The sequence below is a fragment of the Girardinichthys multiradiatus genome, chromosome 15 (genome assembly GCF_021462225.1).
Source record: "Girardinichthys multiradiatus isolate DD_20200921_A chromosome 15, DD_fGirMul_XY1, whole genome shotgun sequence".
Lineage (NCBI taxonomy): Eukaryota > Metazoa > Chordata > Actinopteri > Cyprinodontiformes > Goodeidae > Girardinichthys > Girardinichthys multiradiatus.
Window position 1 is genome coordinate 28756590 of NC_061808.1, and position 26029 is coordinate 28782618.

At 39.3% G+C, this 26029-nt stretch overlaps 1 protein-coding gene across 6 annotated transcripts in view; it reads right to left on the minus strand.

The window, feature by feature from the left end:
- The window catches only part of LOC124881997 (centrosomal protein of 128 kDa-like), a 68396-nt gene that overhangs the window by 17733 nt on the left and 24634 nt on the right, over positions 1–26029 (minus strand). For 4 of the 6 annotated variants that reach the window (XR_007041794.1, XR_007041793.1, XM_047388051.1 and 1 more), the window contains exons 16-21: positions 23890–24054; positions 21351–21515; positions 10655–10714; positions 6462–6654; positions 2150–2199; positions 1172–1195 (exon numbers count right to left, since the gene is read on the minus strand). Coding sequence is in view for 4 of the 6 variants with exons in the window: in XM_047388051.1 (XP_047244007.1) it covers positions 1172–1195; positions 2150–2199; positions 6462–6654; positions 10655–10714; positions 21351–21515; positions 23890–24054 (657 nt within the window). In the remaining 2 variants the exon portion in view is untranslated. The remainder of the gene's footprint in view (positions 1–1171; positions 1196–2149; positions 2200–6461; positions 6655–10654; positions 10715–21350; positions 21516–23889; positions 24055–26029) is intronic. The other 2 variants (XM_047388053.1, XM_047388052.1) reach the window with 2 other exon arrangements.

Sequence of the window (26029 nt, forward strand, 5' to 3'; positions counted from 1 at the left end):
ACAGTGAACTGTAAATATCTTAGTCACCAGGGTCTAGTGTAGAATATCTTAACATTTTTGGAATTATTGAAATATGTCAAAATATTGGTATGGGGAACATGGCAGGCAATTTCAAAGCATTTTCTGTCAATATTGAACACTCCTTGCTTCTTTTGCTATGCAGAGATGAGACGACAGGATTGTTTCCAACAAAAAGAGCTTGAGATATTAAGATCTCAACAGAATAAAAAAAATTATCGTGACCAAATCAGCATACAATCCAGAGGTACAATACAGAGGTAAGACAATGAAACATTGAGTGAAAAAAAAAACCTGAACTCTCATTATCTGAAAAATAATCCCAAAACAGAACTGTAATTGGGATAAAGGGACTTAAGATCATATTACCACATAAGTGATAGCATTATATTATAAAATTAAATGTCAAATTATTATAAAGATAAAACGAAATTGATTTTGTGTTTAGGTAAAACATCAAAAGTGTTTCAAAACCTAAACAAGCTTGAGGTCTTTTTTTATCACAATATAATGAGATAATAAAACTGCTATCACTAGATAACGAGCTTACAATGTTGTAACCTTGTCAGAATGAGCTAAAAATTGAATTTTCTCAAAAATAACTAGACACTGAAAGAGCTAATAACATAATTGGATGATATATTGGGAATATCATTACAGAAAAGCTTGATGTTTTGTTATCCTGAGAGGAGATAATTGCTCTGTTTCCCCAACAAAGCAAGCTTCTGTATCTTGATCTCAAAATCAACAAGAAACAGCCATCATGCCCGTGATCTTTACACGTAAACAACTGGTCTTGGCATATTTCCACGAAAATAAATGCATGTGCATAGCATTTATGTTTTTTTGACTGATCAACTCATGCGCTTTCATATGGCTCTTACAGGGGAATGTGGCTCCGGAGCTAAAATTGGTTTTTGTGGGCCTTTTTAATGCTTAAGGAACTGTTTTAAAATAAAACACTAAATTATATACACCAAATCAAAGATATTTTATTACCAAAAAGTTTGACCTTTTCACCTAAATTTACAGCTAAACCTGCTTAGAGGGCTAAATCAAATCATGCTGAAACTAATTCAACTTTATTAATGACATTTTTAAGAAACCTCCATTGATCTTCCATAGTAACAGTCTACAAGAGATCAGAACTTACCATCTCCAGATCCAATACACGATCCTAAAAGAAACATAAAACACAATAGATTAGAATTAAGGATGAATGCGAACCTAAATATGCATGAATGAAGTTCAAACAGAGAATGCTTTCATGAGTATAAAACTGAGTCCAGGTGACAGTTCAGGATGAGTAGGAAGAAAGAAACTCATGTGGGGGCGAAAACCCCCCCTGAAAGAAGAGAGGAATAGGGTGTTCTAACATAACAAGGAAGGTAAACGGCGCGGCTACAGCTAGGGAGAGTCTGTAGCACACAACAGACTTCTTATCACGCTCACAGAGACAAAATGCTCCATCCTCTCCTCCAGCTCCTGCCTGATGTTCCCTCGCTAACGATGCATAAGTGATGCTCTGCCTTTTATCTGCCACTCAAACGTACACCTGCTTCTCCCTGCAGCAGGCTGCCTCTCTCCCTCTGCCTGCAATGTGTTGATGGGTTCTCACAAGGGTCCTTTTTTCTTCCATCGCTTTATCCCCATCTTTTTTTTTAACTCATCTGTGTCCCTCGTGCTTTCTGTTTTATGCCTCTTCACATGTAAATCATTCTTATGTGTGTGTTTATGTGCGTACACACATCTCCTTTGCATTTTAATGGTGTGTAAAAGTGCTGGCGAGGCTCTGGGGGCCAGTCCACTCCGGCTTAGGTGAGTAGGTGGCCTGCCAAGTGAAAAACAAATGACAAGGCCTTTAGTGACTTTTAAACTCCAAGGCCTCGTGTCGGCTGTAATTAGCTATTTGTTCAAGCAAGCCCTGGAGGAGTCTGCCAGGCTCACAGCTGTACCGTAATGTTGGCAACAGCATCAGAGAAATCTGATTTCACTGAAAAACAGCTGACAAGGTGAAAAGACGGAGGGAAAATGTGTTGTCTCTCTCTGAAGTGGAAAGGGGGTGAGATGGAAATAAAAAAATATCTACAAACAGATCCAGCACTGATTAATGAAAATACATGAATCTGACCTGAAGGCTTCTCATTTCTTCCTCTTTCTTGCGACTCCTCTCCAGCAGCTCTGAAACAAGGAGACTGTATAAGATAAGATGCTGTGGTTGATAAGCAGAGCTCTCACATTCATGTTCCCTTTGAAAACTACCTGAAATCCAAGCTTATTTTATTAAGGCAGAGCATGCTCTATTCATTGACTAGTTTTGTTTTGTTTTCCCCCCACATCCAACCCAGTTATCACAGGTGTTGTGAAATACAGCAAAGACAAAAAGGTAACTACAAGCACATTTATTTTATTCCTAAATCTTTAGGACAGAGCGTTCACAGTTTTTTTAAGTGACTGGATTTTTGTATGACCAGATATCGCTAAACCATCTGCATACCTAACCCATGCCAAGCTAATAGTATACACTTCATTTACTCTATGTTTTTTTTTATTTTTATTCCAACTTCTGCAAGAAGCTCTGATTCCAGTTGACAGTCATTGCTAGCTAAACTACAGCTAACTAACTCATGGATTTGCTATCAAGCTGAAGATTATTCACCTTTTTTTCCTTTAAAAGTAACATCTTATATTGAATGAAGTAAATATAAAAGAATAACAAGAAATCCTACAGTTTTTACAGGCAGTTATGTTTTTCAGAAGTTAGGACAGAGACTTATAATATTTGTTCTCTAGGGTCAAGCTGAGCACCAGTATTTGCTGCCTAAAGATGTGCCTGTTTAAAAATCAACAGTGCGCAATATCAAGATCGGGTGTGTTTTAAAAAAACAGAAAATATTAACAGGCTGATAATATTGGGCCACCTCAAAGGTAAAATATGAGCATATTGGCAGCTGCCCGCAGTGCCCCATGTGTGTTTTCTTGTATTTTCTGCAGAAAGAGGACTGGCAGAAGTTTTTAACCAACAAAGAACATTTAACAAGCATTTTACATAATAACTAGTAACATCATGACTTAATATATAACAAATCTGAATAAAACTTGCCAATGTCCACTTGACAGAATTCAGAATAAAATACTAAAATCTAATAAAAATTGTTCCTGTGGGACAATCCTCTGGAGTCTTTAAACACCAAACCTGTTTTAATAAGCTCTGAAACCAACCAGAGGAAGACAGTCATAGTGGCTTACTGCAATCTTTGCTGACTCATGCTTAGTCCCATTTCACCTAAAAAATGTGGCAGGTTCCATAAAACCAGAACCACTCTTATCTCCACATGCAGGGCAGTCTGGCTTTCAAGTGAAGAAGCCAATGAGGAGCACTGTACAAAATAAAGAGATTGCTGCTTGACGCCAATAAAAGTACTGTTCCTCTACAGAGAAGGGGCAAATTGGTCAGATTAATAAAAAAACTGCACGCACGAATCTATGTGTGGTTTACTTTAAAGTAAATGTTGATTGGACTCTGTAATTAAAGACTGATTGCACCAATGTAACTCCTGTCATTCAGAGCCCAGTGGCAGTTGCAGTGAGGCAGCAGACAAGCAGATTATGTCAGAAGGCACTGTGCATGGATGAAAACAGAAAATTATTTGTACAAAGGTCAGAAATTTTGCAGTGACACAAATGTTTTTGCCAACTTTGCGGCTCCTGTTATTATAACCTCTATATCTGTGAGCTTGACTCTCTGGCCTGGTTGTTCCTTTGTTAGATTTAGTTTTCATTATAAATACATTTTATTTGCTTCCACTCAGTTTCTGGTTTACCTGCCAGCATTTGCGTTGTAATGAGATGAGGTCCGTTTTCTGATATGTGACATTTTTACGCCAGATGTAACAGTACACACGCCATCCAAAAAGTTTCACTTTTGTCTCGTCAGAATATTTTCCCAAAAGTCTAGAGGATAATCAGAATGTTTTGTTGGGAAATGTAAAATGGGCCTTCATGGTCTCCTTGATAAGGAGGGATTTATTGCAGAACCATGAACTCTGACCTTTAGTGCAGATAGTGGGACCTTCAGTGCTTCAGATGTTGTTCTGGGTTGTTTTGTGACCTCCTGAATGGGTTGGTAGTCAGTTCTTGAGAGTAATTTTGGAAGGCCAGACACTTCTCAGGAAGAATCACTACTGTTCCATGTTTTCTCCATTAAGGGCTTACATTGCAGCTCACTGGGAACCCAAAACCTTAGAAATGCCTTTGTAACCCTTTCCAGATCGATAGTTGTCAAAGACATTGTCTCTCATCTGATCTGGAATTTTTTAGATTGAGGCAAGATGTGCTGCTTTTTGAGATACTTTAGCCTACTTTATGTTACTAGACAAGTTCTGTTGAAGTGATTTATTGATCCAACAGGTCAGGCAGTAATGGTCTGGTGTGGTTTCAGGGCTGGTTAGACATCTTCAATTAGAACTTGTGATCTTTCCTGCCATTATTTTGTTTATGTTTTATAAATAGCTATACCAATGCTTTGGCAGTGTTTGGATTATGGCTAGCTTTAGAAAAACAGACTCGCCTTAAAAAATAAATGGTATTTCACCCAAATCTTCTTCAGGACTCTCTTTCTCTTCCATCATGACAGTGTCCCCATCACTTTCTGTCAGCTTTACTATTTGGGTCTAAAGTGCAGCAAAACACCATCAAACTGGCCAAATACTGTATAAAACTGACATGTTGCATGTCACCTGGATTGAATTAGCCCAACATAATATTGCATCCAAGCAGTCAGTTCTGATCACTATATGACATGCCAACATTGGGATGGCGGTTAGGATTTGATATATTGTGCAAGTCTACTTTATATTTCAAAATTCTGTTCCGATGTTTTTAAAAAATGGAATAAGTGATAACATATGGAAACATCTTCAGGTACCTCATTTTCGTTTTTTCATATATTTCCAGACATGGAAATCGATAAAAAGCGGATTTCATTGAAAGTACAGCAGGCAACCATCATTGCGTTGTTTATAAAAGGGTTTTAGTCGTGTAAAAATTGCTGCTAAGAATTCTGCACAGAAATGATGAGTTTTCTGGTTTATAAACAACTTCAAGGTAAAAGGTTTAAAATTGAGTTTCAGGATGGCCAAGGGTGTCCAGCAAGCACTAGAACCATCTCACCTTGAGACATTCGTTATAGCATCATGGTGCCACCGGTGCAGAGCTTGCTTTATGTCAACAGCAGGTGGGTGTGAAGACTTTTTGGGAAACAAAGATACCACTTCTGTCCAAGAAAGAAACATCTAGAACTGATTGAAAATCTGAAGGAAGGACAAGAACTGGCAGCAGAAGACTGGTGAAAAGCTGCCTGTTAAATCCTTCTTTTGACTGTTTAGAACATCTGGAAAACCCTTTTTCCAGAGAAGGACATGTGAGTTCGGCCAAGGTGAGATGCAACCTGCTTCCAGCAGGATTAAGCTCCAGGTCAGAATGTAAATGAACCAACTGGAACACTGAAACTTTGGACCAGCCAAAAACCATAATATATGTTTGACCATGCTTGTACAAGATGGCACAAGGGCATGCAAGAGAAATAATTTCATCTCCGTAGCTCACCAATAGTCTTTAAACCAAGACATAACCAAAACATAGAAATTATGTTAAACAGAGCATCTTTTAGTTGTTTTTATATTAGAAACATATTTTCCGTGGGTGTAAACAGCATGTGTTTAAATACCCGCTGTGAGAAAACTATAAACAGGTACCATGCCTTGGCTATTCTTGGAACACTGTTGATCTGAATATTAAAATATCACTACAAGCCACCATAAAAGTGACACTGTTGTCTTCGTAAAGGCTCCCAAATTCTGCCTCTGTCTCATTGCGTCTTTTAGCTCTTCTTCTCTTTTAATGAAACATACATCAGGTCCATTTCCCCCAACTGTTTTGTAGAAAGGCAAATATAGCCTCAATACCAGTCACAGCCCATTAGGAAAACAGTCAAAAATGGAATTCATAGAAAGAAAAACAAGACTGTTTGCTAAAAAGGACTAAAGTACAGAATCATTAGGATGCTTTATCAAACATTCATAATGGTAAGGAGACAGACGGCACAGTAAGAAAAATTAAGTTTTAAGTTCGCAGGAGGGCGCAGGCAGGCATGTTTAGGCGTGAAAACATGCATGAAAACAAAACGCAGTGACAAAAAGCCTCCAAATAAAGGGATTATTGCCCATACAGGTAGTGTGACTAAATAAAAAGATGTGAGGACGACTCAGCTGTGTCAAAGAGTTCAACTGGGGAGAGTTAAAGATGGCTACACAGGATAAATACTCACCTGCTTTTGTGCTATCCCTAGCTGAGCTGCTATGGACAGACCACTGATTTATCGCATAGCGCACCAAGTAAGAACAACTCATCATAAGGGTGTTTCTTGTTTAATAAAGCACTACCTTTCTTCTCCGTACTGAGGGAGAACAGCAGCCTCTCCTGTTGGTCCAGGCGCTGAAGGAGAGTTTCCTGCTCCGAGTCGCAGCTCTGCCTGAGAGCCTGCAGCTGATCCCGGGTCTGATGGTGTTGCTTCCTCAGGCGCCGCTCCTTCGTGTCGCGTTCTCGGACTTCCTCACACAGCCAGCGCAGCTTGGTCTGTTTTGATTTAGATTTACATGCAAAAAAATGAACAATATCAACCCAAATTTGTAACAGTTGTTCTGGTTTGGGCATAATGAGCCTGTTAATTCATACTTGCATAAAGTTACATTAAATCTTATAACAGGAAATGTAATTATCACTCTTGCTTTATTCATGTAAAACCATAATATTCTGAGAAACAAAGTTATGAATTATACCGATAAACAACTAAACGAGTAAATGATTGTAATGCAATATTGTACACAGTTTCATTGACTCAAAGCTGCATTGAGTGGGTGCAAGTGATCAGAATTACTGCATGAATATCATAATTACATTATATTTATACAGTGCCTTGCAAAGTTTTCACAGTTTACATTACAACCCCAAACTTCAACATATTTGATTGGGATTTTATGTGATAGGCTGACTGACTTCCTTCAAACATCTAAGTTAAACAACATGGCAACCACTATAGGAGGAGGTTTTCTGATCAGAGGAACCCAAAATGAAACTTTCTGGCTAACATGATGCAAAAACCCTGGAGACTGTACATGACCATGAACCCACTATTGTTACGGTGAATCATGGTGGTGGAAAAATCATGCTGTGTATTCCTTCAGCAGGGACAAGGAAGCTGGTTAGAGTTAATAGGAAGATGAATGGCACTAAATACAGGATAGTCGTGGAAGAAAACCTGTTAGAGGCTATGAAAGACTTGACACTGGGATAGAGGTTAATCTTCCAGAAGGAATATAGTCCTAAACAGACACCCAGAGCTTCATTAGAATGTTTTAGATCAAAGCTTAACCATGTGGTAGAATGGCCCAGTCAAAGTCCAAACCTAATCCAGTTGAGAATCTGTGGCAAGACTTAAATTATTGTTCAGACACCCATCAAATCTAACTTGAGCTGGAGGTACTTTTGCAAAGCTGATAAAGACAAACCAAAACAGACTTGCAGCTGTACCTGTAGCAAAAGGAGTTTTGGCTCAAGGAGGCTGCATACAAATGCATGCCACACTTTTCAGATCTTTATTTTTACAGATGTTTAGTAATCTGTATATCATTTTCTTTCCAATTCACAATCATGCACTACATTATGTTAATACCAAATACCAAGGTTTTTGGTTGTAAAGAGATAAAACAGGAAAACGTTGTGGGGTTATAAATATGTTTGCAAAGCACTCCATCTCATTATTTACATCAGAAACTGTTACACTAAGCATGAATCTCACCCACTGCTTATGTTTCATGGCTGGCTTGAGTCTTATTCTGTGCACCCGATAGCTTTAGCATTAGCTTTTTAATCAGATGGTCCATATCAGTCAGTCAGTCATTTTTCTACCGCTTATTCCATAGTGGGTCACGGGGGAGCTGGTGCCTATCTCCAGGAGTCTATGGGCGAGAGGCAGGGTACACCCTGGACAAGTCGCCAGTCCATCGCAGGGCAACACACAAACAACCATGTACACACTCATTCATACACCTAAGGACAATTTAGAGTGACCAATTAACCTAACAGTCATGTTTTTGGACTGTGGGAGGAAGCCGGAGTACCCGGTGAGAACCCACGCATGCACGGGGAGAACATGCAAACTCCATGCAGAAAGACCCCAGGCTGGGAATTGAACCCAGGACCTTCTTGCTGCAAGGCAACAGTGCTACTAACTGCGCCACCGTGCAGCCCGTATCATGTTTGAATAACTCGCCGGATACCATTCCATACGAGTTGTTGAAAAGCAATCAAACTAGATTGGACATTTTAACATACAGTCAGGAACATACACACACACTAGCAGTAGGTAATTACACAAATGATCACACCGATTCTATGCCTGATAATTAGCATCAACACTTCACTGGAGATTTTTTTCGCAACATCTTTCCTTCTCTTTCAGCCTAATTATAAACCAGTATTTTCTTTCAACACCCTCTCCTAGTTCTGCTTTGATTAAATTATGCAGTGTGCTTACCCAATTTGATATGAGTTTTGTGACAAAGCAATATGTTCATGAAAATAACTAATAAAAGGACTGGTGCAGTGGAGGGATATTTAATGTGGGAAATAAAGATTATGGAGATAATGTTCTTAAATTATTATTGTTTTTTTATAAATAGAACAGTTGTGAAACTAAACCCTCAATGGCAAAACACTGACTTATTCTATGAAGTGACAAGACAAAAGTAGAACGTTTTGGAAGGTCCTATTAGATCTGGCATAAAACTAACACAGTATATTAGTAAAACAACATCACAGAGACAGTCAAAGATGTTATTCAGCAGGACAATGATCCAAAGTACACAAGCAGATCCCCCTCTGCATGGCTGAAAAAAACTAAGTGAAGGTTTTAGTGAGGCCTAGTCATAGTCCGGACCTAAATCCAATTGACCTTAAGCAGGTCGTCCATGCGTGAAAATCCTACGAAGTGGCTGAATTAAAACAATTCTCCCAAGATCGGGCCAAAATTGCTCCACGGTGAAGTATAAGACTCCATGCCCATTATAGCAAATGCCTGTTGGCAGTTTATTTCCACCATGGGGTAACAGAACCAGGTATTAGGCTCAGGTGGGAATTATTTATTTACTTATTTATTTTACATAGGGCCAAGTTGGTCATCATTTGAAAACTACTGGCAGACACTAAAAATAGAAGAAATCTGCAAGGAGGCAAATACATTTGAACTGGACTGTAATTATGACCAAATGAAAAATTAAAACTTCAGTTGCACTTTTCTAAATTTGTAAAAATCCTAAAAACAAGGAGAAAAGCCATTAGAGACAATAGAGTTAATCCTGCTGCGTGACAACAGCGTTAGCAGCTCGGAATCGTACTTTAGTACAAACACCTGCTTCCAGTGGGAGGCTGGTTCATTTTAATGAGATGCAACTATTTAGGAATTTCCTTCTACAATATTCACACGGTCGAGGCAGGAATCATGTTTCTTTGCCAGAATTTCTGCTCGTTATAAAATCCATGGAGAAGTCAAGGTCTATATGCAGGGATTCCCTGAAAATAAACAGTGTTCATGTTCCCATTCAAGCAGAAAATAGGCAAATGTTTGTGTCTGCAGTTTATGCTGATTACCAAATTTAACAAGATCCCTAATCACCTTTCGTTAAAAATTTCATACCTCTAAAGACTCAAAATCATAGACAGTTTTCCTGCAATTTAACAGCATTCACAAAATATTAACCTCGACATTGATTGAATCATAATCAAACACAGTGCTAAAATTACAATAGCTCTTGATTTTTGAAGCCTAGTTTAGGGTCATTAAAGGTCAAGGCAAGTTTATTTATATAACACCATTCATACACAAGGCAATCGAAGGTTCTTTACAGGACATAACGTAACCTAGAGCTCTGCTTTACTTCAAAATCGAGAACGCTTTGTCAAAAGAAGGATTGGAGTATCCTAGACTAAATGTAGACTAGGGATGCATCATATATCTGCGTTAACATCAGTATACCTGATGCAGACTATTTGAGCACAGTTTATTAACTTTGGTACCTTTATTTTGTTTGCAAAAGAAATAAAACTATAGATTTTAGTACCTTGTTTGACAGTTTAGATCCAGTTTAAGAACCACAGTTCTACATTAAGTTTGTGAAGTTGGCTTTTTGAAATGTTTGAATGTATGTGAATTTAGTCAGTAAGTCAAAAACCCAAATACCAATGCTTAAACTGTTAAAATGAAGGCAGGATGTGACAAAACAAAAAGATAAAACATGTCGATTTAACAGAAAAGTGGGAAAACCATTGAATTTCAAGTATCCATAGTTTTTTTTTTTCCTTTTAAAAATGGAAGAAGGAAAAAGCCGCAATGTCAAACAGTTTCCACACTCAGTTTTCTTTTTCAATTCTTATCCAGACCTGAAATATGATCAAATTCCAAACTTTCCAGATTTTTAAGACTGTGTAGAAAAGCCTGATTTAGGTTCTCTCCAAAATATATTTAAACACAAATGATAAAGAAACATCCGCACAGCATGAGTCTATACAAAGCGAGTACCTTTGTCTCAGCGAGCCAACGATGAGGATCTTTCACTAATCCAGGTCTCTGGGAGATCGCCTGTTAAACATGAATAAAAATAAATGCAAATATGAGCCGTACCACCGTTGTTAGCACACCTTGCAGAATCCAGCTCCTCGCTCTGAAGTCTGAATAATAGGAAAGTTTCAACACAGACCAAAAGATATTTAAGGAGAAAATTTAACAAGAAAAACAAAATAGGGTCAGACAAACAGGATAGAGGAGAGAATAAAAGAGCCAGCTGTGAAACCCCTTAACCTCAGTGACAGGCTCCTGCCAACTTAATTGTGATGCATGTGTTTAACAGCATTTGACACTACACACACACACACACACACACACTGGTGCATGCACACCTCTGCACTGAGGTTGTGCGTTTTATAAAAATGAGCTCAGGGACTGTGTTCCAGCCCTCCTGGACAAGCTTGACAGCATCAGCAATGCAAACTGACTGCCAACTCTTAATGACTGCTGACACGCGCACACACAAAACCAGACACAGAGAAGCAAAACTGCAAAACTATGGCATTCATTTGAGAGCCTGAATCCGTTAATGCTGGGATGAGCCAGGTGTTCGGTTGAATTTTAACTGATGGTAACCAGTCCACTCAATAATTCATTACCTGTTGCATGAAACAGTGAACACATGTTCCTGTTGATACATTAAAGAATTAGAGAAAATATACTTTTTAATATACTTTTTCCCTCTGTAGTAAATTAGAGCAAACCTGTATTTAATTTACCAGTTGTGTCTGGTATAAACCGAGTTCAGAGAAGGTGTGGTTGGTTTTAAAGTGAGGCCCACAAGAAAACGAAATACTTCTGTACTGATTCATCACAAACTATGCATCAGCAGAAACATGGACAATGTGTTGTTTGTATATCTACAAATGCTTTTATTATTTCTCAATATTTTCATCTAAAAACATAAAACTTAAGCGCATTTTATGAAACATCAGGTTCTGTCACATATATGAAGTGTCTGTGTCATTAAGTTAAACCCCCATTTTGTTTAGAATATTTCAAGCATTTCAAGCAATCAGCAGCCTGGTTTAGCTGTAGATCAGGTTATTTATGCAATTGAATTAGATATGTAGAAAGGCAATTTCGGGGCGTTATTTACCTTAACCTGTGCATTGTCATTACCCACAAAAAGGCAAGACGGATATACAACAACTTGATCAAAGTATTAGCTTTCTTGACTCTGTCCTAATCATCAATAAACTCAAGTAATCTGTTACAAATCCCTACAGCTGCACCAAACTGAGATTACTCCAAACTAGTTAGCATATTTCACCTCACAAAACCAACACACAATCTCTTACAATTAATCGATGTCAATGAAGTCACATTTTATTTCAAGTAAGAAGGATTCAAGCTAACTTTAAAATTTTTTAAATCATTCTAACTTGGTAGATTTAGGATGTAAAAAAGCATTTACTACAACAGCAGGAGGACTTGCCTAAGAAATCAGCTTGAGTGCTTGGTTAGTTTTTAATTAGCCTACATCCGGACTGTCATGGTAACCAATGGCTGATGGGTGGCAGTAGTCCCTTACCAGTTTCAGTTAAAGCTTCTTATTCATACTTGGCATTTATGTTGGCATGTGGAAAAACGTGAGGAAGCGGATTTTGTGGAACAACAAGACCTTTTAAGTCATTGAAGTGTGTTTGTTTTTGATGCTAAACAGGTTTGAATAGTGCATGTTTAGTGGGATCAAGGTTGCTGAATTCACATTGTTCAACTGGGTCTGTAAAAGGTGCTTTTTTTAAAAAGCACCTTTTACAGACACACAGGCACATAGCTCACACAACAAATCTAAATTACACCTAATCTAAAACAAATATGATTCACAATAAAGTCTTGACATAGTCTGATAAAAAAAAAAGTCATGCTGTGCCTTTTTTATTGTCTCTCCCCAATCCACCCCAATGTAAATTCTCTGAGTGCTCCCAAGCTATCAGATCAGTTTTAGACAAATTAATGAGCAAGTGGACATGGAGCCTCTCCTTTAATACAAGTTGTTTATTATTTTTCATACAATGTTGAAGATTATCCTAATCTCAATCGAAATAAAAGCTTACTTTAAAGGTATGTAGTTGGTCTAAGACGCATATGCAATCGTAAACCTAGTCTTTCATTTAATTGTGAATTCTTAAAACTAGGGGTGCACTGATTGAAGTTTTCTGGCCAATCACCAATCTTTAAAAAGCCTTACCTGCCGATTCCGATTTTGGCTGATACCGATTTGTTTTTATAACTGACACTGTCAGATGTTAAAAGGCCACAATACACCTTCAAAGTTTCAATCTCGTTTTATTCAAAAACATTGAAACAATACCCATGAAACAATACACACTTGTTTTAACTGCACATGAGGTCATGCTCTCAAATATATATATAAATGTAAAAATATTGGCTGATCACCAATCTCCCAAGATTTAAAAAAAAATCAGAGTCGATCCAGCCGATCAATCGTTGCACTCCTACTTTTGCAAATCACCCATGTGTCCACGTTCCCTACTGACCTTAGATGATGCTTAGCTGGAAGTTCAAATATAGTTTGTGATCTACTTACTTTCAGTTTGTAATTTTCCATCTAACCAAACTATAAAACTTTAGTTTTTCTCTGCTGCAGGCAACATATTGATTCATACCCTCTCTCCATAACAAACACACAAATGTTACATCAGCCCCATATTAACCCACAGACACTAAATCAATACATGATCAGGAGCTGGAGGAAAACTTATTGGGTTCCTACTTAGTGCTTCTGTCTCTAGATTTGAACAACCTTTTAAGCCACTAAATCATGGCAAAATAGTCTCTGGTTCTTCCCTGATAAAAGGAGAAACAGTTACAGTGATGATCGAAACACAGAGTGCACTCCAAAGACTAAGGAGATGCACAGCAGCTCAAAAGAACATGAAGGTGCTTCAGTTGTGCTTTTTTCACCCTTAGCAACCTGGGTACTGAATCTGTATAAGGTATGGGCATCTACTGCAGAAAAACTCCATCCAGCTGGGTTAATATTACATTTGCAATCAAAGCGTTGACCTATGACACTAATACATCATTCAACAATTGTTACCAACAATTGATACCCTCTGTTGGAGTCATCCATTTTGGTCGCACAGTTTAACATGCGCAGCTCAACAGACATCGCAGCTCTGACGTCACCGGGATTATAAATCCGCCGAAAATAAAGTTTCGTTGCCATTTCCAGCTTGTCTCGCAGGACGACGCAACGAAGGCGCATATCTGGAGAGACAAAAGCTCGCAGGCGGCGAACTTTTCCTCCACACGGCCATTCTCGGAAGAGCTTGAAAGCTGGAAATCTGTCTGATACAAAAAGGTCAAAAGATTCATACACCGATCGAAGACCACGGCGACACCTGGCGCAGGTGAAAAACCCACAGAGGTTTTATTTCCAAGGAGATGAGTTTCCTCCCTGTTGATTCAGTTGACTAAACGGCTCTTCATATTTTCCCCTCCTGGACAGATGAGAAGTTTACCGTTTTTTTTCTTGAGGTGATCACGGATGCGTGATTCCCCCCCCCCCCCCCCCCTCGTTTTTCTTCAGACCTGATCCATCCTCAACCGGTGAAGAGAAGAAATCAACGTCAAAGTAATTTCGTTCTTTTTATATTAAACCGGATAGGTGCATTTAGAAGTCTGGGCAGGATGATAGTTAAGGTGATTTAGAATCACCAGTAGTTAATCCAAGGTATCAACTTGTTGCATGCAATACTGATTGAAGTGTTTTACGCTGAGCTGTGTTTAGATTTGCTGCGCAAGCGCTGCTGAACCGTGCGTGGTTCATGTTTTTGTCCGGCTGATCCCAAATCAGCCAGGAGTTAGAAGTTGGACTTTTAAAAGTTTTTCATTCAAAGCAACTGCGGTCTGGGCCTCGTGGTCTGACCACTTCTTTGTTCCAGTTTTATTGCTGGAGTTTTTCCACAAAGTTCCCGCCTCAGAGTTTTATGACTCGTTCTTCGAGATTTGGGGCGATCAGCTGCTAGAGGCTAAAGGGGCGTGGCCCCACTGTTTTAGGAGGACTTCTCTTTCCATTTAACCCAAATTACACATTTTGTCCATAAAACTGCTGGTTTGATCTTCATAGACAATGTGCATATATTTTTCCTTTATTATTATTTTTAGGTAGTCATTTTTATTCCCTTTGTGTAGAATAGGGCTTGTTAGTTAGGTAAAGGTTTTTTGGACCAGAATAATGGTATATCAGAATTATGTGGCTTCAATAAATCTTCATAAATATAATTAAGAGAAGCATTTGTGTTTATTTTGTGCAAGAGTGATTTATCTGTCAAAACAAGGTCGAAGTTCCCCCACCTTCAGTGCAGCGGTTGAATAAACAGTGACATTTTGTGGTTTTGGTTAATAATTTATCAATTATTAAGGATGTATAGCTAATTGTGATTATTAAAGAGCTTTGAGCCCATAATCACAACACCAGAAGACATCTCTGATTTCTATTCGTAAGTAATGATTTTTGGTTAAGAATCTTTTTTTTAAATTTTTTTTATTATGATTTAAAATTATAATTCTTGATAAATATGAATTAATCAATAATCATAATTCTTACACCTCATAATAAACAAGAGTTATTCTGGCAACTGACCCCGGTCACTGAGTGATGTCCACTAATCACTAGTCCGTGCAGGAGTGAAATTGACTGAAATGGAGGGCAGATACTAGTGTGGATAGAAGCTTTGATCGTAAGAGCAATTGCACTTTTTAGTGAAAATTCATTTAAAATCTAAGGTAGGCAAATACTGACCTTAAACAACATTTTTTTTTTTTTTCCCTCTCATATTAAATGCGACAATAATGGCCAGGATGCTAAAAGCTCTGCTGCTGATTGCAGATAATGCACCTTTCACTTCCAAAGAATAGGAGGAAAAGCAACTGCATTTGCAAATGTATTTTTTCACAAACTGTCGAGTTTTCACAGGTAAAATAAATACATAAAAAAAGCGTACAAAAAAGCAACTTAACTAATATATACACATATTTTTGCATCATTAATTGAACATTTTTCTAATCTTACTTTAGAATGTAACCTTTTATTCTAACACTTATATTAAAAACAACTAAGTGAGCCAAAAAAGAGCGGATTCATGTAAATTGTATTTGTAAATTGCTCCTAGAAACAAAGAACAGGCTTCTATGGCTTCCGTTGTGCTGTGTTACAAAAAAGCAACAACCAGAGAAGCCATTGACAAAATTATAATAAAAAACACTACAGCTTCTTGTTCCAAATACACCTTTGTGACAAGGTGTTTATCCACGATGAACAGGATAAACAGCAGAATTTTCTCTCAGTCCTGAGTTGTACCAAACAACAACGCTGTTGCACAGGTGTAAAGAGCCTTCTTCCTACTGTCATTTGAAACCAAGCAACATGAATTCCTCAAGATTCTCTGCACTGGTGGCACAAAGTACGGCCCTGCTGTAGCGCTGCTGTGCAAAAGTCACCATCTCTGGGACAGCACTGCCATACGTCAGGGCATGTGACCGCGTAGGAGGATGAGACATGTCTCTGCTTCTCGCTTGGCTCTCTTAACTTTTCCCTAAACGATCAAAGCCTGTTTGGCTCTGTGGCAGACAAAAAAGAAGGTGAAAGTGCTGAAAAACGTAACAAGTAGGCAGGGAGTTGAAGGTGCTGTCTGTGGGCTTGAAGTGGGAAAAAAAATATTGCCACTATTTCTTTTTTTTTTTAAAACAGGGCTGTCATGGAATCCAAGGTTTTGCCACCTCTAATTTAAATACACGACTGCCTGGTTTGTGCCTCCTTCAGAGTGTGAGGAAGAGTGTGGTGGTGTATTTTGGAAGGCATATGTTTGTTTCACCTCCCACTGGGAAAATGGAAAGAGATGGGAACGTTGAGATAGAAACAGATGGGGGGGGAAATGCTCAGACTAACAAGCACGTATAGATGACAAACAAGGAAGTTTTTATAGAGATCTCCACTTTGGCATTTCTCTTCACTAATCATCTGACAAAAGAAGACAGTAGAAATTAAAGTGAACACACACAAAGAAAACGGATGCCGGTAAGAAAAGGTGCATGAAATTAAATGATGCAGCACCTTAGTATTCACACCTCTTGAACTTTCGCACATTGTGTCATGGTCCTACCACGACCTTTAATGTAGTTTATTTTATTCGTTTTTTGGAATGTGTCTACCAGTTTGGACATACAGAGAAGTAAATATTTTCCCATTCAAATCTGAAAACAGCCCAGTTAGACCAGAGGGATAGTCTATCTGAACATCCGCTATCCAGTCTTGCCACAGATGAAAACTAAGGTCTGGACTTTGATGGGTCATCCTAACACATGAATAAGCTTTGTTGTGGCTCTGGCTGTAGGTTTAGGGATGCTGTCCTGTCGGAAGGTGAACCTCCACCCCCATTTCATTCTTTTGCAGCTTCTAACAGCTTTTCCTTCAGCACTACCCTGTGCTTGGCTTCATCCACCTTCCCATCCACCTTGACCTGCTTTCCTGTACCTACTGAGGAAAAGCATGCCCACATCATGATGCTGCCTCCACCATGTTTAACTGTCTCTTCAGGGTAATATCCGGTAGTTTTGCACCCACATACTGTTGTGTTTGAAGGCCAGAAAGCTCAGTTTTGGTCTCTGCTGAGCAGAGCACCTTTTTCCACATGTTTACTGTGTTCCCTACATGGCTTATACAAATAGGTCTTCGTTTGCCCTTTTCTTCTTGCCAATTATTCCATAAAGGCCCAGATTTGTTGACTGCAGGATTAGTAGTTGACCTGTAGATTTATTTTTACACCTGAGCTGTTGATCTCTTCAGCTCCCCCAGTTACCATGCCTAATGCTCTCCTTGTACATAGACAGCTACTGGTGTGTGACAGACTGTTTTACTTTACTATTACACTTAGAACCTGTCATGGACTGACAAACTGTCCAGTTTGTGCCCCGTCTCTCACCATCTGAGCCCCCTGTGACCCTGTATGGATTAAATAGGTTTAATAAGTGAAACGATGGGTGGATTTTTCACAAAACGCCATCATGTTGTTGAGTCTCACATAATCAAGAGAGCATTCACTGACTTTTCTATGATACCTTCTTTCATTTTGGAATTGAAAGCGCCGGACATTAGGCTGCTTATCTTTCAATCATCTACATTTCTGCAAAGAAAGCCAGTTCTTGTGTTCTTTTTAATATCACACTATGTTTTATTAGTGCAAAAAACAACTCCCTGGATGTATGCAAAGCTCCCCTTTACCCTCAGCGAAGACAGTTATATTATGGTCTGTCTGTCTGTAGCACATATTAGCTGGTCCAATAAGAACCCATCAGACTCAAAGTATGAAAACGTGAATCACTAACAATCGAGAAAATGTTTTTTTTTCCGGCACTAGAGGCCTCTATTTTTCATTTTTCGACAGTAGATAGACAGGAAACAGGGCAAAGAGAGGGGGAGACATTCGGGAAAAGCCGCCGGGTCCGGGACTTGAACCCAGGACACCGGCATCGAGGACTATAGCCTCTGCACATGGCGCTGCACCCAACACTCAAGAAAACGTAAAAAGAAAACAAACATGATGTGGAGATTTGAAAGTTGACCCCGCGATTCTGCAGCACCAAATGTCATCATACCAAACGAACACTCAAAACATAAATCTGATTTTTCTTTTCTAATCAGAAAGATTTTCCTAGCACACTGAAACAATTCTACAGCTCATTATAAATCATCTATCATGTATCATCTACTTTCCTCATTCATTTTTTGGTGACTTTCCAGTGTTATATACATCGTTGTCGTAGCGCCTCTAAAATGACCGAATAGAGGGGAAATCTACTCCTAATAAACCCCTTTACTGGTAATGATACCCCTTATTAAGTTGATCACTATTAGGATTGACTTCTTTTCACAATGATGGATTAGAGATGACGCAAGGTGCTAGCTGGCCCGTCTGACTGCTATCACCGCTGGACCAGACCTGGAAATCTATAAGCACAGATAAGAACAGGCTGGCTTCATTAGCTTTCAGCAGGGTTGGAACACTAGGTGCAAGCAGGGAGGTGTGAGTCCCGTGTAAATATGAGTGTGTTTCTCTGCAAATAGTTCTGCAGGGCAACATGTGCAAAGCAATCATGTTAGAAGCATCACTAGGTGAAGACGTGTGTGTGCTGTCTTATACAAACAGTTATCAGTACTACATCAATGATTATATCATCAAAATAAAATGACTGAACCAAAATAAAACAAAGTTTGGAAAGCCTTATTACAGAAGGCTCCTTCCACACTTCTGTAAAAATCCCTAAAGGGGACATGTCATGCAAAACTCACTTTTTTAGTCCTTAAATACATTTTGTTGTGTACATGGAGTCTGTAGGAGTGTGGAGAAGTTGAGTCTCTCCAGGTGTTGTGTAGATATCTTTATATACTGTTTGGGTCAAAATGTTTCAGTCCATTCACCTTTCTCTATTCTCTGTTACGTTTTTTTTTTAACTGTATTGTAACAGTATTTACTGCGGAACAGCTAAATAAGGTCATGGACTTCCAACTACCAATTTCACGTTTCCGCATTTTCTATTTCTCGCTGTGATTTTGTAGTCCAAGCTCAAATACGCCGAAGCTGCAAGTGGATAAGTCTAAATGTTCGGTTGTTGGGTGTATTAACCCCCACAATTCATTACACCGTCCACCAGCTTTAGAACCTCTTTGAAGTTTATTTTTCATGGAAATTTACCCACATCAGTGGAGAATTTCTCTTTATTTTCATGAAGCACTTAAAGGACCAGTTCTTCAGCAACCTCCTCCAGTATCAAGAAGGATTTGCTGAAAGACTTCATCTAATTAAGGGGTCAGTTCCTTCTGTCTATAGAAACGACGAATACACCAAAGCGGTAAGCTGCAAATAATGCTAAAATAACAACAAACCTTATTTTAGACATGAATTTATTATGTGTTGATATGACGTCCCGGCCATTGTTCTGATAGCAGTAGCATCGTGCCTTCTGCTTATCTTAGTGCTGTGTGCTGCTTTAAGCTCCTTGAGGACAGAACTGTACTGTGTGCTTTGTATATTATTATATAAACAGTTTTGAATCATTTTTGTTGATTTTGTGTTTCTTCTGCGGCTCTGTGTGTTGCATTAGCCAACCAAGTTCATTCCTTATCTTTCGTCTGAGCATTTCAAAACAAGGATGGCAGGTAAAGTGCCTGAGTCAGTGTTAAATGAGCCAGGTTATAAAACTCTTGAAGTGTAAAGCAGTCAGAAGTATAGGAGCGCTTCAAGTTAGGTGAGGAAGAACAAGAGGTTTGGATGCTCCGAAAGGTTTCCTTGTGAACCAGAAGTGCTGTGCGTGAGCATCTGAAGAGACGACATCTAGGGGCTACTGATGATCAGACATTTCTCTAGTGCATTTAACATAATTCAGCCTCATTTCCTGTCAGAAACTCCAGAAGACAGAGGTGGAGGCCTCGACAATCCCCTGGATCTAGATCCCCGTAGCAACCATTAGACGCGATCTAGATGCTAACAGGTAGTTTGTGATACCAGGGAAAAGAAACTGTCCTTTTGTCCTACAGCCAAAAATTGCAAACAGGAAGTTTGCCAAAATTCTACCGGGCCTTCAACTGCAGATGTGTCCCCTGGACCGATGAGACTTTTTAATCACCAAACACTCCCGGAGTGAAAATAAAGAATGGATTAGCACCTCGTGCCCACTGGTAAGCATGTGGAGGATCTGTGATGGTCTGGGCCTCTTTCTCTCCCTAAGGCCTCAGGAACAACTGTTAGAGAGCAAGGCATCATAAACCGAATGTTTGAAACAAAACTGACGCAGGGGCGTGTCAGTACCCAGATCTGAATCCTGTAGCAAACCTCTGAGTGATCCTAACAGAAACGTAAGAGAGGCCGCAGGAATCTGGACATCTAGAGAGACTGTGCAAACAGACGTCTGTTGTGGCATTACGGTACTGCGCTATTAGGTTTATTTCAGGCTGTTTACACATCTTTAACAAGGGTACCAACACTGGAGGAGTGTGTTATATTTCAACAGGACATTGTGTCTCATCGAGCAAAGAAACAGCACATCCAGCAAATCAGAACTCATCCCAACAAAGCATGTTTATGTGTTTATCAGATCAAAAAATAACTTGAAACTCCACCTGGGAGTAATTAAATGAGCCCACATATTTCACAGTTACAGTTTTGGGCGTCTAACCAAAAATACACAAGAGGCATGATCAAACCTTTGTACAGGAATTTCTCTCATCGGTATCCAAAGCAATCCCCTCCAAAATATTTTACCTGCATTCTCAAACAGAATGATGCCTGTCAGAAATTTCACATGAAGCACACTGCAGAGATGGATTGCACATCTGACCGCAGGGAGCCTTAAACCAAGTCACTTGTTTTTATCTTCACTGCTTTTGCTGAACACTGACTAGCAATGACCGGTCAGCATGACAGGTTACTGGGATAAAAGTTTATTTATCTCTGGTTACTTTCATAAAGACTTTTCTAAGGTATCCAACATACAATCGTTGGATTGAAGGAGCTAAAGAGTGAAATGATCCTGCATCATGGTAGCACGTGTGTTTTCGGAGGGTATGTAAATATGCTTGTTTTTTTTGCCTCTAATGTTAAAACAAAACAATTAAAACCAATACCTGTAGTTTGTCTTCTCCGTTCCTCGCCAGGCTACGACAGGCTGCATCCAGTTCCTCCCCGAGAGAAGTAAGGACCGTTTCTTGGTCTGCTTCCATGGTCAAAAGCTTCTTCTCCAGCCTCACGAGCTCAGACTCAGAAAGACGTCTCTGCTCCCCTAATCTCACCTGATTAGAACAGCAGAGTAGAGTTCGTTTATTGTAAATCGTCAATAACTTAATTCAAATTCTTGACATTATTTGCATCTTTTAGGATCTTGATTTTGAGCAATTCCCCCCAGTAATTTTTCCCAATAATACACAGAAATCTGCTGGTCCAGCAGGACAACAACACCACCCAGAGCTACAATGGAATGGTTCAGATCCAAGCATATTCATGTAATGTCATTGGGTCCAATAGTTCAGACCTAAAGTCAACTGAGAATCTGTGGCACGACCTTAAAACTTTTCATCACAGACGTTCTCCATCAAACAGAGTTCAGGCCACTTAAAAAAATTAAGAAAAATACCAGTACAAGCCATTATAAATGATAGCAAATAGAGAATACACTTTGGGGAGGAGACGAATCCATGGTTTGGCTTATCTCTTGACAAATGGAACGACATTATATCAAAATATGGGTTGACAGAGTACTGAGTTGGATTGCACATGAATCAGATTTCAAACCTAATGTATCAGACAAAACATTTAGTAAATGGGAAAAGGGTCCGAGGATATTTGGGCAGGTGGTTATGACAAATACTGCACGAAGCTTTGAGGAAATGAAGAACAAATATGGTTTAAATAATAAAGACTTCTTCAGGTACTTAGAATTAAGGCACTATACTGAGGAACTATTAAAAAAGATTAATTTATTTGAGTTGGAATCTGGGATAATTAAGATGTTTATGCTAGCAAATGAATCAAATGTGGGAGGGGAAATCATTTCCAAATTGTACACAGGTTTGGAAAATTTGAAAGGAAGCAACACAATATACATAAAAGTGAAATGGGAAAAAGAAGCTAACTGGAGGCTTTCACATGAGAATTGGGAGGAGATATGTAGGCGACAGTGGAAAACATCTTGTTCCCTCTCATGGAGAGAGTTTGGCTGGAAGAATATTGTCAGATATTTCATTACACCAGCACAAAGAAAATACCAAGATACAAGATGTTGGAGGAAATGTGGTGAAGGTAAAGCTAGTCTCTTCCACGTGTTCTGGGATTGCTCCAACATAGTTCCCTATTGGCAGGATTTAAAGAATTGTATAGATAAAGTGCTGAGGGTGAGTACTCCATTAACATTTGAGTTTCTGTACATGGGAAGAGGGGTGGACAGGATAACAAGATCTGCTGATAAATATATGTATAGAATCATGTTAGTAGCTAGTAAAAAAGCCATTACTAGGAAGTGGCTGAAGGCAGAGGCTCCTAAAAGGGAAGATTGGGTTGATGTAATGCATAATATATATACGATGGAAAGACTGACCTTTTCCATCAGATTAGAATCTGGCAAATTTAAGAAGTATTGGAAAAATTGGATGGATTTTATATCACCATTGAGATCAGACTTTGTAGAATAATTTTGGGTTTGGGGGTACCCTTATAGTGCTAGAGAATGTAAATAGTTTGTTTGCAGGTAATTCTCAGTGAGAAGACCTTGAGGAGAAGAACGGGCAAGAAAACCTAATTGTTGTTTGGAAAGGTGGTGTAATATAGAGGATAGCAAAGTTGGTTTTGTGTGTACAGCTTCTCAGGGTTGGTGTCTAGGGGATGTTTAAAAAAAATGGAAAAAGGTTTGGATGTACACTTGTTTGGAAAATAATTTCAATAAAGAAAAAAAAATTTGATTAATGAAAAGATAAATAAATAAATAAAAAATGAGAACATAAAAAATAAATGCCAAAGTTTTCAGTCTCTAGATGTCTAAAGCTGGGAGAGCCATACCTACATGACCTGAATAATGCTGGGGGGCTGAATACAAACACGATCAACAGCAAAAGTTAAACATGCATTAATACTACTTGCAAGGCACTATACAGCGGTGTTTTTTATTTTTGGTTTGTACGGCCATTATTTCAGGGTGTCTAAGAGGACAAAGCCAATCAATATGTCAGAGGTGAGGAAGCTCAGTAATCAGTGCTGCCTCGGGAATATGAATCACTTCGCTGAGATAATAAACCTGCTTCATGGATAAAAACCTGTTATCTGCACTAAACCAATTTCAAATCAATACATGTCTGCCCCGAAAAAAACAACACAACTTCTCAGGTCTGTGTCGAGGAGGTGAACTGGCATCGATACTTCATGAGCTGTCCTAAAAACTGAAGGTCACACTGATAAAGATGCTTTTTCAAACCATACATAAGCTTATATGATCAGAAAATCCTGACAGACATCAAGGAATGTGAAAGCAAAAGCAAAGGTCTCTATTTTTGTACATTTTTGCTTTCAAAATGAAACACCAAGCAGATACTACAGCGATACCTCCCTGAATTCTGTAAACGGCCTCCGTTTCCAAACACAAAACACACACATCCCAACGAGAAGAGCTTGGCTTACTTTGTCTTCCAGTTCCTGTTTGAGTTGCTGGTGTTTTCTTTGGAGAAGAGAATGCGCTTTGTCTTTAGTGCACAGCTGCGCCAGCAGCTTATCGCACTCATCCTTCATCCTGTCCAACTTGACGTGCAGCGCCGCACACAGCTCCTTGTCTGACGCTGCATCTGCCTGCGAGGGTAAGGATGCGTTTTCAGAGCCGTGATGTAAAAACGCGCAATCATTAAAGATTGTCCAGGCTGTGCAGCTCGAGTTTAGGCAGTTTACAATTTCTGGCATTATTCATGATCACAACAGGGTTAAAACATACATGTGCAGTGGTTGCTACGGCAGTTATACATAATGAACTTTTCAAACTTTTACAGGGATGCAAAGTAGATATTAATTGTGAAGTAGAAGGAAAGAAATACATGCTTTTCTTTTTTTAAGGAATGCAATCTAAAGAAAGTTGGTATGCATCCAAGTATAGCCTCGTTTTGATGTGGTACCCCTATAAATTAAACCCAGTGCCATCTAGGGGACATGCCAAACATGTAGAAGAAGTTGCTCAAATTAACTGAACTTTTTAGCCTATATACAAAACACTATGTGTGGACATTATCATGATCCCAGTGGGGAAGCATTGTGGTGGCAGCATCATGGTAAAGGGATATTCTTGATCTCAACACAACAGAACACCTCTGGGGGTTAGTCGGAGCCGAGACTGCCACCCAGGCCTTCTCGTTCTACATCAGTGTCTGACCTCAAAAATGTGCTTCTAGAAGAATGATCAAGATTTCCAATAAACTAACTGCTAAACCCTGTGGGAAGCCTAACCAGAAGAACTGAAACAGTTACAGGCTGAAGAAAATTGGATGTTTTTAAAGTTCTTGTCTGTGTAAAGGAAACTGACCCAACACTTTTGACAATAGAGTGTATTTTGTAAAGACATACGGGCAAAAATCCGGTCCTCTTGATGTACAACGCTGGTAGATGTATACCCCCAAAGCCCTACAGCTGTAAATTCAGCAAAAGGTTGTTCTACACGGCATTGACTGAAGAGGACCTAAATACATTCACCAGGACATTGTTCGTATTTCTATTTGTGAAATCCTTGCGATTCAGCTTAGCCTATAAATGTGTCTTCATTCATTAGAAAAACACGGTTTTCCTTCAAACTTCACAACTGATCTACTTTGTGTTGGTCTATCACATGAGCCCCCCCACCCCTAACCAAGAAATACACTGAGGTTGGTGGTTGTTAAAAGGTCAAAGAGTAAGAATATATTTCCAAAGTGGTGTTACTTGTTTCCTAGACTCTGTGCCTGTCCACCCATTCCTGAAAAGTTCCACAAAGAAAAGCCTCAGAAAGGAGTTTTGTAGAAAGAATAGCAGCACTGCACTTTCAAACAAATTAAAGCGTTATGAAAAACAAAGGACAGGAAGAGACAGGAACACGAAACAGAGAGAAAAAAAAACAGGGGAGCTAGAAGTTTGAAATACCAAATTAGAATTGAAGGGAAACAAAAAGAAAAGGATTAATAGAGAGAGGCAGCAAGAGTGGAGAAGAAATCAGACATGAGAGGACAAGAAAATTTGAATATTTGAAGCTTTTTCTGGCAGCTGACTGTGTCACCATTGCAATACAGGCTTCTGGCTGTGCTGTATGAGTATCGGGGGGTGTGTGTGTGTGTGTGTGTGTGTGTGTGTGGGGGGGGGGGGTCATCTTGCAGGGAGCTTCTTTGGGACATCTGGTGCACCCTCAGGCAAGTTTTTAAAAACATTTCAGCAAATGCCCTTGTCCTTCCCGCACTCGGAAATGACACCATTACAATGAGCTATGTCAGATATTAATGCCATTCAGCACAACTAATGGGCTAAACTCAAGCATATCAGGGAGGACCATGCCCCTTAAGAGACGGTCTACCCAGGAGCGCTCATCATTGGAGATATTGAAAACGGGGAGGGACGGCTGGGTTCTGGGGAGTGAGCTAGGCAGAACCCCTCTATCTCCAGCACGGCCTTGATGAGACTACTGAGGTCTGATATGTGGGTTTTAAAATATTCACGCTTGGAGCTTTGGTGCGGGCCCGAAGATCCGCGGGGCACCACATGCCATTAAGAGCTCAGCAATCCTTGGTTGTATTCAGAGGACAAAGCTCCAGCC